Source organism: Desmodus rotundus, chromosome 3 (genome assembly GCF_022682495.2).
Source record: "Desmodus rotundus isolate HL8 chromosome 3, HLdesRot8A.1, whole genome shotgun sequence".
In the NCBI taxonomy this organism is placed as follows: Eukaryota; Metazoa; Chordata; class Mammalia; order Chiroptera; family Phyllostomidae; genus Desmodus; species Desmodus rotundus.
In genome coordinates this window covers 34583857-34597254 of record NC_071389.1, presented here as the reverse complement: position 1 = coordinate 34597254, position 13398 = coordinate 34583857, and the positions used below count along the sequence as shown (strand labels likewise).

Genomic DNA, 13398 nt, shown 5'->3' with positions numbered 1-13398 from the left:
GGAACACATCCTTTCCCCTCCTCTGTGAATCTTTCCCTGACCTCTCAGGACTTGAAAGTGCTCCCACAGCTTTCTGTGCTTATTCTTACCATAGCACCTATACCGTTAGATTACAAATGTCTGTTTCTTTCCCCAAAAGACTGCAGAGTTCACTGAGGGTAGAGACTGGGTCTTTTTTCATCTCTATACCATCCCTCCACCTATTACAGTTCTCCACGCTAATACAACAACAAGCAATGGTAACCTCATTTGTATAATACTCTCTAGCTTACTGACTCTCGTTTGACCCTCTCCTCATGTTGGTACGACAGAAATAATGTCCAGAGTTCCACAGTACTGGCAGATTACTATAGCAGTGCTCATTTAGTCCATTTCAATTAAGTCAGGAGTGAAACCAACATTCTCACAGAACTGACTTTGCTCAGTAAGTCAATTAAAAACAAACTATCTTTTTAATATAATAACTTATAAGGGAGTCTGTTATTAACACCAGTCTCAAAATGAAACTACATTCTTAAAAATTAGGAAAGTCTTTTAGATAACATACTTAGTTCACCTACTTACTCTATTAAGCGCTTCGGGGATGAGCCACTCTGGTGAAACTCATCAGCATCATAGAATTCGTCTTCACTGCTAGAGTAGGAGAACTCCGGGACTGTGTTTGGAGACAGGCTGGCGTGGCTTGGAGAGGTGAGACTGCTGCTAGGTGGTGAGTGCCCGCTGCCTAGAAGTTAAAAAGTTTTTAATTAGGGGACAAAGTTGATAATAAAGGAGAGGAAATTAGAAAGACAGGGTCAAAGCAGACCTTTCTAAAACCAAGAAAGAGTTTAGCTAACTTGGTAGCAGTCCTTATGCTATTTATAAAGAAAATTAGCATTTAAACTAGACAAAGAAAAAGGCAAGTTACATTATACAGTGGGGCAAAGTCTTTTAAATAAATGAAAAAAATGCTACGTCCCCATTCTATGATTATCTGTAATATCTCAGGAAGGGAGCTCTTTTGATTATAGTTACAGCATGTGAGCTCTGGTGTTGGGAGTCCCACAGTAGGCACTCAGCACCAGAGGGAAGCAAGCACCCTTATTTTAATACAGTAGATCCAGACTCCTTGAATATGCAGCACTGAGCCAAAGGGAATGCAAAATGGGAAGAATATCAGAGAGCACATGACTGTTAAAACACCGGGACATCGTTCTTTTTCGTGAATGCTCTGGAAGTCACATGAAAACACAAAAGCTCTGCACAAAGCCCTGAGCGCTCACCATCCCAACTCCTCATCTCTTTTCCACCTACGTCTACATCAGGTGCCTGGGCTCAGGGACAGAGAAAAACATGGCTACTAAGAAGAACATCTTTCTATTTATTCCTCAACAGTCTAACTAAGGATATGGAAATTAACAGAGATCTAAACAAAGAAGACTACCATCTAATCTTTGTGAGGATCACCTGGTTCACTGCCTATTGATAAAGTAATAACAATAAAAGCCACAGTCACAACAATGGAGTACTGAGATCAATTTAACAAATGTTTACTGAGCACCTAAAGGCTCTCAGGCAATTTATGCCACACTGCTACAGACCCTGCTGGAGATTAAACTTAGGTCACAATGGCAATATAAAAGCCAAGGCCACACTTCTAGAAACAACCGAGAATAGCAGCACTAAACATTCATGAACCCAGAGCCACACATGGATTCTCAGTCTATTCCCGTGTCCATGGTTCAATGGTTAACGAGCACAGCCACCTGCCATGCAGTTGCCATGTTTACAAAGACGTTTAAAACACAACAAAAAGTCTGCTGCCTAAAAAGGTAGTAATGCTTTATTGTGGAAATTCCAAAGATAGTTCAACAAAATGAGAAACTGTATCATATTGAAATGGGAGAGGGGGAAGACCAGGAATTACAAATGATTAAAGTGAAAATACTCCCAGTGATCACACAACTGAAAATGTGCCCAAGAAGAAAATGAGTTTGCATGGGAACTGCAAGCAAAAGAACTGAGTTTTCCTTATGAAAGGAAAGGGTATTATTTCATTTCTCAATTGTTCCATGATTTCTTTTTTGTATTAGTGAGAGAGGCAAAGGAAAGAAAAGTGGGAAAGAGGGAGAAATTAGGCTGAAAATCAAAAAGACATAAATTAGGTATTGGGTTGGCCAAAAAGTTCATTTAGTGTTTTCCATATGATGGCTCTAGTAGTGCTTAGGTGTCTTTAACTTCATTCGAAACAATTTTGTTAGATTGTATTGTGACAGCTGTCCTATCAGTGTACATTTAAAAAATCAAAATTGGTGAATTTTTGCGCAGCCATTTTAATATTGAAGATGGAAAAAGTACTCAACATTTCCAGCATATTATGCTTTATTATTTTAGGAAAGGTAAAATCACAACTGAAACGCAAAAAAAGTTTTGTGTAGTGTAAGGAGAGGGTGCTATAACTGACTGAACATGTCAAAAATGGTTTGCGAAGTTTCTTGGTACTATTGACATTTTGGCCAAATAATTCTTTGCTGTGGGGCTGCCCTATGCATTAGAAGATGTTTAGCAGCACCTCTGGCCTCTACCCACTAGAAGCCAATAGCAGTACAGATGGGACATAATCAAAGTATCCAAATCAACAGCTATTGGTGAAAATGAAAAACGTGTCTTTTACTTTATGGAAAAAACTAAACAGACTTTTTGGCCGACCCAATACTAATTTAATATTTAATATTTCTTTATATCCACCTATTCCAATATGTTATATTTTTGAAATATCTTCTGCAATAATTTATCTTAAATTATTATTTGTAACTAATTATCCTAAAGTAAATGTACATAAGGAAGAATACTCTCTTTTTCAACAAATTTTGGCTCTAGTTTCAAAATTGACATAATCAACAAAATAAAACACAAGTTCTAGTTTTTAAATGAACAAGAGGTTGACACAGGTAATGAAATACAGAAAAAGTCAGGTGAAACATTTCAACCTCATTCAAATTGCTTAGCAGCATTTTCAAGAGCTTAAAATAAGGAATCCATTGTTGCTTTCTTGCTTTCCAAGTTCAGAGACATCTGCTGTTAAATATTAAAGACCAAAGTAATGCATCAGCGCTTTACTAATTCAAATTTCGAAAAAGGCTAAAATCACAAGGTAATTTTTCATTATTCCACAGTGAAAGTTCTGCCCAGGAAAGAAATCTGTGGAGCAACTGCAGGAGCTCACCTCCAACCTCCTCGGGAGTGGCTTTGGTTCTGGCCTCCAGGTGCCACAGGGACTAGAGCACTAAGTGTTTCCTTGAGTTTGACTGACAGGTAACTCAACGTACATCTATTTCATTTCATTTTTTAAAACAGTTTATTTAATTTACTTTTAGAGAGAGGGGAAGTGAGGGAAAAAGTGAGAGAGAGAAACATCAACTGGTTGCCTTCTGCAGGTACCTGACCGGGGACGGAACTCTCAGCCCGGGCATGTGCCTGACTAGGAATCGAACCGCTGACTTTTTGGTGTGCAGGACAATGCCCAGCCAACTGAGCCGTACTGGTCAAGGACTGTATTTCATTGTAAAACAAGAAATAAAGCTACTACTAAGATTGGGAGCGTCCCTGTAAATTAGAGAAAAAATAAAGACCATAAGTCTAAATGAATTAAGAAAATGCAAACTAAAATGAAGTATCCCTTTTTTGTCTATAAAATTGGTAAAAATATGAAAGACTGATAAATCTATCCTTAAAAAACCCCACAAACATACATGTGTAAACGTAAAAAAGTCCAAACCTATACAAAATTTTTATGAGTTTATTTGAGCCAAACTGAATATAACTGCCAGGAAGCAAAACCTCAATGGACTGAGAAAATGCTCCGGAGAACAGCAGTTTTGCAGCTTATTTTATACAACAGAATCAAAGGAGAAGACAAAGGAAGGTTACATGAAATCTACCAATATGAGAAATAGACTAAGGGAGCGGGAAAAAGCAAAGCGGGGAAATCTCTGAGATTGGATAGAGTAAAACAGAGACCATACTTCTTTTACACCGGTGGGCAGAAGATAGTTAATAATTAACATTACAGCACACAGTGATGGTTTGGGGGAACAAGAGCACTGAGGGGTTCTGTGGTCTCCGGGGTCTAGAAAAAGCGATTACTCTGATATTTGGAAGCTATGTTTGTTAATCTTGATGCTAAAAGACAATGACAGGCTTACTTAATGTAAAGACTGGCCTTTATCAAGGAAGCTACAGGACTAGGATGTGACTACCCGCCATGACTGGTTGTTAGTTAGGGATTTTTATGTTCAGACCATCCTATGACATTACTCTTGGTCTCTGAGTATACAGGGCCACCACGCAGGCCTCCCCTGAGCCCGTCAGGTTTTGTGTATAGTCCTTTTTTGTCCACTCATGCTAGCATTTGCTGGACAAGGATATTTCACTTAAGTTTTGCCAATAATAGGAAAACTACTGGGAACAACCTAAATGTCCATCAGTGGAAAAACCGGTAATACCTGCTCTGGCAGCTGTAAAAAGAATGTTTCAGACCTAACTGTGGGAACACAGAAAGCTCTCTAAATGTTCTCTGGTAAATGAAGAGAGAAAGTCAAGAAACACCAGATTTCTTTAGGTTAAAACAAAAACAACAGTAAAGATACACAACGTAAGTATGTATGTACACGCATGTACACAAAGGGAAGAGTAAAGAGGACTTTCAGCTTTTGTTCTCTCGACTTCCCTATTTTCTGATTCCTAAGAATGTATACAAGCCTAACTTGAGTCAATCTTCAAAATAAACCATATGGTAAACAAAAGAATAAAATCCTGCAATAATATTCTAATTACTCCTAAAGCTTCTGGTTCAATTACAAAGCTAACCACTTCATATATGGAACTCTAATGGTAAACAGAAAGATGCAACACATTTCTTCAACCTATTCCCCAACAGAAGTCAAACACAAATCTTAAATGTAAGTGGGGAGTTATGAGACGTAGAGGAGTTATACAAGTCTGTACCTGTACTATTTGGTGTTGGAGTCTGATGTCCCAAGGTAGCTAGTACAGGTCCAACAGGTAGGGAAGATGGGCGCTGCTCTGACTTACACAACTGAGCAGGTTCTAGGAGATTTGAACATGTGAAAGAAGTTAAGTGAAAGAGCCCCAACATAACTCTGTTAATTGCATTTGTATGGAATTCAAAAGCCTAAAGTAATTTCTAACTATATTTCATTAAGTCAATTCCATGCTATTCCTTTCTGACATCCCATTCTCCCTTAAACTCAAGACAGGCAGACCCCATGAGACCAGTCATGGTAAGCCAATTCTTCAGTACAACTGTTGTGTAAAACCACCAAAGACTTCTGATGATAAAGTGTTTCCAAGCATCAAACCACGTAAAATCTGAAATGGGGCAGAGTATCACCTCTTCAGTCCATGAGAGATGATGTTAGCTCACTGTCTTAAAGATATATTAAAATTCACAAAAGGCTTTCATACTCACAAATATTTTTTAAGTCTTTTCTTTTTTCCAGTACAATTTCTGACTGAACTACATCATCGAGATCATACATATGTGGGATGCAACAAAAAGTAAAAGGAATCAGTGTGGTTGGGTGTTGGAGTTAAGCCCTCTTCTGCCCATTAAAAAAAAATACTATTTATTATTCTATACTTAAAATACACAAGTCTATTTAACTGGTAGACATCACATATTTCATTCTTCCCTTTCTTACTATCTTAAAGTCCACCATGAAAAAACCATTTGTATTGTTCAGAGCTATAAAGAATATTCCAAGATAGAACTTTCCTGGATTACGTAAGCAGATTGAGGTACACTATCTTCCTTGGTAGCCAAAACCCCTCAGTCATAGGATTCTGTCCCATCCACTGATCCAGGTCTTAGTAACTATGATTGTTTTCCATCTCACTTTGAAAATCAAAAGCCCTCTCATTATACTTTAAAAGCCCCAATATAAAAAATACTATCATCTTTTTTTCCAGTTCATTTTGAGCTGTACACTTTTAATTTTACTTACTAAAGAAAAAGAAAAAGCCCTCCAAGATTATTGTGACAGTCATACAAGTTACATTTTTTTTCTTAGCAGAGAATCTGTGAAACATTTTTCCAAATACCATACCTGGAGGTAAGACAGTCTGGGAAGGCATTGTGTTGATCACAGGTTCCAAGGGACTAGGTTGGTATATTGCATCTACAGGATTAATAGTGCTCTAAGATAAAGAAACACATTAATTTTTAATAAAATGTCCTTCTAGTGCTGACCCTCCCAAATGTATGAAATTGCCCACATTTCTGACATCAAAGTCCTGAGGGTAGCTACACAGATATGTTGATCAAAATAAAAAGGGGAAATGAAACAGCTTGTCTATATAGAAGTCTAAGAGTTTCTTCTAATTATTAAAAACAAACAAACAAAAAAACATAGTAAGGAGAGAAAACGAATGATTCTGCCCTAAAGGAAGGTAAAGCTAAATGGAAAAACTTGGAAAGAGCTATAAAACGGTGTGGGAAGATTTCAGGAAGCCAAAACAATAACCTTTCAATTAAATTCAGTGCTTCTCAAATTTTTAATTCATCTCAAATACTGTTTCTCTATCCAAGACAGAGAAACGCTCTCTTGCTGGGTGTTAATAAACATGACCTGACAACGACCAGCTAATGTACTTGCACCGCTAGGATCTTATCTTTCCAGCCCATGCTATCGGCACCTTCCATCACTGTCCACTGCACGTGCATCTAGCTTATAATCACTACCGGCAAAGAGATGTAGCTTCTATTTAGGAGGGTGTGGGGGGAAAGGCTTTTTTTTTTTTGATTTGAAAAACATAAACATACAGTTATAATTTTGGGGGAAAAGAAGTTCAGGTTTCTCGGATTCCAAGCCAAGAAATTATTCTGCCAGCATGAGGGCATTTCAAAAACAAGATTCCATAGCTTACTAATGTATTTTTATATGAAGAAAGGGAGGGTTTTAAACAAGGCCTCTGCCAGGGTAAAGTTTAGATCTACCACTTCCAAAAGGCTATAGTAGACAAAACCCAAGAAATAAAAATTTCTTTAGCTTTTCTTGATCTGAGAAACTAAACTTCAAATATGTATTAGGTAAAACTTATAACAGAAAATACTGAAATCAGAAAAGAAATGCTTTGCTGATGAATGAGCCCAAAAGTATGCACAAGAATTTAAAAGCACCTACCAATGGAAACTGATAATGGCAAAGTTTTTAAAGTACTCCCATTTAAAATCTAAATTTAAAAAAAAACATTGTTTAACCTTTCTCTCTGAGTAAATATTTTAACATCATTCAATCAGAGCTTTTAAATCAAGTGATTTGAACACAAGATTTCTGATTCTTGTCAATACAACAGTCCACCTGCCACAAATATTCTGACTGGAAAATAAATGGTTCTTAGAGAGGGAACCCTGAAAACATTAGTAATCAAAAACCTGGCGAGGTGAAGTGGGAAAAGTTTTAAAGGACTGGGAAAAACACAGAAGCAGAGGCTTGGGGTTTTAATTCCTTAGAATCCTTGCTCTGCCAAGGACTTGGCAAGCCTCTCACCTGCTGTGGGCCCCACCTTCCCAGTCTGTGCAACGAGGAAATGTCTGGAATACATGGTCTCTAAGGGCTTTTAGATTATTACCCATAACAACTAAGTATCTCAGCAAGTCCTGGAGCTGTTCTTAAAATAAACTCCTTTTATTTACATAGTGGTTTTCTCCAAAGGACTCTCAAAGGCTTTACAAAGGCAAAATTCCAGCTCTAATACTTTGATCCACAGGAACAAGAATATATCCCCCCTTCATCTCCACCCATTATATAAGAAAAATTACTGAAGAAACTAAGAGATAAAATAACTTTGGAAAAAGGGACCAGAATGCTGTCTTTTGAATGGACTCTTTTGTCTTCTAGATGAAATGTTCTACCAACCAAAGAAAATACTTTATTATACTTTTTTGCATGTGTATTAAAAGTACTCTATCTTTTGCTATTACTGTTAACAGAAAATGTAACTATTCTACAGTAATTGGTCAATCCACTTCAGGCTAAAATATGTCAAATTACATTCTACAACTTGCCTTGAAATGAATTAGCAGAGTGTGAAAAATGATACTCCTCAGCCCTAATCTATTGTGACAGGAACAAAATCCATACAATACAACACATAATGAATTATATATATATATATATATATACACACACACACACACACACACATATGCATGTATAGCTCACATTTATGGAGCACTATGTACCTTACAAAAACCTTTACAGGTGGAACTAATCACTTTCTTTATAGAGAAAACTAAGACCCTGAGGTTAAGTAACTTGCCCGAAGGTCACAGCTAGCGAATGGCAGGCAGGACTGGACCCCAGCAGTCTGGGTCCAAGGCCCTAACTCTGTTCTTATTTCAAAGTACAAACTCTTAAGATAAAATGCTATCATCCTAGATCAAATGATTCAAATATGCTTGTTTTCCACAAGTTTAGATTTTCTGAGTATACACTTTCTAGGTTTTAGTTGCAAATGACCAAACATTTTTGGTATGCTTTCTAAAACTCTATTTTTTAACATTAATAAAAAGTAACTAATTTTGCTCAGAGGGAAAAGAGATAAAAGTAATTGCCAACATGATCTTCCTTAGGGTCTTTGGGGACCATGAAACGCTAGACAACATCTATAGTCTTTTTCCATGAGGTTTACAAACTTATCCGATATCCCAGGAGGAGAAATTGTATTACATTGTATTTATATCACATAACTGTATTACATCATCACGGTTCAAAATGTGAACTCACATTGTGAAACGAGAAATAAAAATTCTAATGTGCTTAATTCAAATTTTAAAAATGTTTCTCTCGTCTCCACTTTCAACATCATGGATATTTAATTTTTTTTTCATCTCAACCCAAATATAAAAATATGCTCATACTTTCATCAAGTAATATCCTGAGATGGTTCTGACAGATGTATGAAATGAGTTTCTGGATTTCAGACAAGCCACCATTTATAAAGTCTCAGGACAAAAATAAGGCTGCCTCAGAAATACAGTCTGAACAGAAGTCACTCAGTTACCATAAGCGAGGGGAGCTCAAACTACAACCTTCAAACTCTTAACTTTTAGTTCCAGCTGGGAACAGTAACATTTCTTTTTAGAGGGGAAGTTAAGTATAAGAGAAGAGTAGGCCAAGCCCAAGGAGGAGGAAAGAATAAGAAAATGTCTATAAATCAAAAAATCACCTTCCAACAAAAACACAGTATATACCACAGTAGCAATGCTAGTTAACACAATATGAAAAAAATCTAAAAATAAAAGATGAGAAAATAATAGAAACTTATGAACATATTTAAATAGATTAAAATGTGCTTCAATGTACCCCTCCCCTTCTGTTTTCATCTGAGAAAAAAGAAGTTGACAAGAAATGTAGCATTGTGAGTTATGCCTTATTTAGTCATAAAAGCTGCGTATTCATACCATGATTAATCCTTCAAGTTAAACATGCAAAGTGATTCACTCTGGACCAACACTTAGAAAAAATTTTAAGATCAACATTTCCCTCCAAATGATTGCTGAGAGATGACCAAATTTAGGAGCTCAAGGAAAATTGCAAGAGTCAACAACAAAAAGCAGTGAGTAAGTGAAAAGAAGAATCTGCGTTGAAAAAGAAGTAGAAATTCAGGCCTCTCCTGACATGACTGGTTATAGCGCTCTGCAGAAGTAAAGGGAAACAAAAAGATTAGATTAAACTTACTATAATTCCATCTGCGTGCTTCTCCGCATTACACTGGTCCTTAAGGAGAAATGTTAAAAACATTAACTTCATTCTAAAATTAAGCAACTCCTTGTGTACTTTCTTCCCTACTAAGAAAGCTTATTTTACCAGGTAAGCAACAATGTTAGAAAATTATTTCTCTGCTTCCGTCAAGATTTTGATTCTACTTGTACATTCCTAGACAAACAAAATTCTACTACTGGCTACACAACAATCAACTCCCACAGCAAGGCAATTATTTTTCCACACAGACATTTAATTAAGTTTGTTGTAGAAATATCCTATTAAACTATGTAGTCACATTGGTACCAACTAATATACTAATTTAAGATTAAATATACTGAATATTTCTGGGTTTCAATTTCATAGTAAATTATCTAAGCTCTTACTGCATTTAAAAGTTATGATAATTGTATACCCTTAAATACTCAACTCAGGACAGACACCATTTCCCATATTTTCATTGCTGGTCTGAGAATTAACTAATACTTTTCTAAATAGATGGTCTGATTTTTAAAAATAGTTTCACTTACTTAGTTATTTTTAAAGAGAGGGTAAAAGAGGGGGGAAGAGAGGGAGAGAAACATCAATGTGTGGTTGCCTCTCACGCCCCCCTCACTGGGGACCTGGCCCGCAACCCAGGCATGTGCCCTGACTGGGAATCAAACCAGCGACCCTTTGGTTCACAGGCCAGCGCTCAATCCACTGAGCCATACCAGCCAGGGCAGATGGTTTGATTTTTGTTTCAGCAAACATAGGCACTATATTGATGGCATGATGGTAAACTAACAGTTGCTACTGGGCAGATATTTTACTATATTACATCATTTATTCCATCAACAACTCTATGGGATAGGTACTATCTTATCCCCATTGGACAGATGAGAAAACTAAGACAGAACGCGGGGAGCCAGAATTCTAATACAGGTAGTTCCAGAATTCATGCTCTTAAATATGCTATTCTGTCTTGCCTGTCCAGGAATGTACTTGAGAAAGAAGATGGAAATTCACCAACACATTATTGTTTCTGTAACTACCTAGTAGTCCTACTCAGACAACATATTTAACTTTAACCAAAACTAATGAAAGTTTTAACTCTATACTATCAGGAAGTTTTCCAGTTTTAACAGAAAACAGTATTTGGTCTTGGTTTTAAACATAATGGCCAACTTTTATCTCATTTAATGATAACTTTTCTTTCTTTAACTACTGAGCTTATTCAAGGAAGAGCAATTTGAAGATTTGGAGATGTTTTCATTTTAAGCGCATGTGCAGAAAAGAATTAACATACCAGGCCTGAAACAGCTATCCTTAGAAAGGCCTGCCTGCATAGCTGCCCTTTGGCAGGTGTCTAGGACACTGGATTTCAGGAGGGTTCCCACCACCCTAACTGGTAAGTGTGGCTCACTGTTGCCTAAACAGTTTAAGCAAACCATATGGTTTATTCTCAACACCTGCTTTCCTTCTGGAAGTCTGGTATCTTGGTAAATGCTACGTAGGGAGTGCTTACATGACAAGGGTCCAATAAAAACGTTGGTGTTAGGGAAACAACAACAATAACAAAAACCTTAGGTGTTGAGTCTTGAATGAGCTTCCCTGGTAAACATTCCATATATACTGTCACAATTTTTTGCTGCAGGAATTAAGCACATCCAGTATGACTCCAATGGAAGCAGTCTCTTGGAAGCTGTGCCTGGTTTCCTCTGGATTTTGTCCACGTGCCTTTTACCTTTGCTGATTTTTCTATAATAAATCACAGCTATGAGTACGACTTTAAGCTGTTTCCTGTGAGTCCTCCAAGTGAATCACCAAACTAGGGGTGATCTTGGGAACCTCTGGCACAATATGTATCTCTTGTATATCTCTGAGAATTACTACATTTTGATATCTACATAATTCAGGTTGGGATGTCCCTCTTTATTTGTACAACTGAATTATCTATGTATCTATCCATTTATTTATTTATTTCCTGACCTGAGGACATTTTTCATTGCTTTTAGAGAATGAGGAAGGGAGAAAAGAGAAACATCGATGTGAGAAGCATTGATTAGCTATAAGGAATCTATCCACATGGCAAGGCAAATGTAGCCCAGCCCGATTCAGAAAACTGGTGGGGAGTGAGTCAGCACACAGGACCTGAGCTCCCGTGGGGAATCAGGCCTGCATTGTACCTAGGCTGCTTAGAGGCTTGCTCTTTGCTAAAACTCCCTCACCCTGAATTGAGGCAGCAAATGTTTACTGCATATCTTTAAAATAACTTCCTAAAATCTGTGCTAAACCTCACAAGTATGTAGTGTAACCAGTTCAACCACTTTCGCCCTTGATCTGCAATATCCTTCCCTTTGAAGTAATTAGCAACATTCTTTCCTCTGTTGTCTGTAAAAGGTAAGCACCTAAAGTGATACTGTGCATAGTAAATAAGGACCATCCTCGGAGTAATGTGCCCAGAAAAGCAACAAAAGCCTCCAGGAGGGGTCAGGGCCCTCTCTCTCACTTAGCAGCCATGCTGTCCCTTTTTCTCCACAGGACTTCTGCAGTCCTCCTGAATTTGTTTGTCACAGCCACAACACATGGACCCTGTGGGCCGAGCCCGCATCAATTAGCTGCCTCCCATATGCACTTGGATTAGGGATCAAACCTGCAACCCAGGCATGTGCCCTGACCCGGAATCAAATCGCAACCTTTTGGTTACAGGATGACGCTCCAACCAACTGAGTCACACTGGCCAGGGCAAATTAACTACATATTTAGAATACCCAAAGTTTTAGAAAATCTAAACAGAATAAGTTGAAAATAAACTTCCGAGAATTAAATAGAAAATTAAGTTTCTTGCTCAGATGATACTTTTACTTATTTATTAATAGAGCTTTCTCCTATTATTTCTAAACATTAAAAATTGATTTTTCCAAAGGAGTTCTTAGTAACACTATATACAAACGGTAAATTAACTTTTCCAAAAATGGCCCCAACATGAGGTAAGAGTTCATGTTCCCTACCCTTGAGCCCAGGCGGGCCTTTGTAACGCTCTCTACTAAAAGGACGGCAGAAGTGACTACAGGTCACTTACGAGATTAGGCCATGGAAATGCCACAACCTTCTGCCTTGTTTTCTTAGGATCCAGCCACCACACTGAGAATGCGCAAGTGGCTGTGAAGAGGACAACATGGAGAAGACCAGGCTCCAGTCAGCTTCCTAGCTACGCGAGTCTTCTTGAAAGCAGAGCCTCTGCCCCACCCCCAGTCAAACCACCAGCATAAAGCAGAAACAAGTCATGAGGCCTACCCGAATGGCAGATTTCTGAGCAAAACAAATTATTGTTGCTATTTTAAGAAACTCAGTTTTGGGGTGGTTTGTTATATGGCAGCAACAGATCACTCATATTATTATACCATATTAGCAAAGAAGACCACCACGTCTAATTCTGATATGACTTAAAATAAACTCACATCCCTGACCATTTCCCCCCACAACTGTTCATGATTAATAATGCACACTATTTACAGGGCATTTTAAATTGGGGCCTGTAATTTTTGTTACTATTGTGGTTTGTCTTTTAAGGCTGAGTCAAATCTATATAAACCCATAAACGATTAAATGCCTTACTGTGAATCCATTCCCATCATGAACTTTACGG

At 37.6% G+C, this 13398-nt stretch overlaps 1 protein-coding gene across 16 annotated transcripts in view; it reads right to left on the bottom strand.

The window, feature by feature from the left end:
* OSBPL9 (oxysterol binding protein like 9) overlaps positions 1 to 13398 on the bottom strand; it is a 128417-nt gene that overhangs the window by 21902 nt on the left and 93117 nt on the right. For 10 of the 16 annotated variants that reach the window (XM_053920572.2, XM_071220920.1, XM_053920568.2 and 7 more), the window contains 4 exons: positions 9744 to 9782; positions 6108 to 6198; positions 4987 to 5088; positions 565 to 724 (listed from right to left, as the gene is read on the bottom strand). In XM_053920572.2, the coding sequence (XP_053776547.1) occupies positions 565 to 724; positions 4987 to 5088; positions 6108 to 6198; positions 9744 to 9782 (392 nt within the window). The remainder of the gene's footprint in view (positions 1 to 564; positions 725 to 4986; positions 5089 to 6107; positions 6199 to 9743; positions 9783 to 13398) is intronic. The other 6 variants (XM_053920574.2, XM_053920573.2, XM_053920571.2 and 3 more) reach the window with 2 other exon arrangements.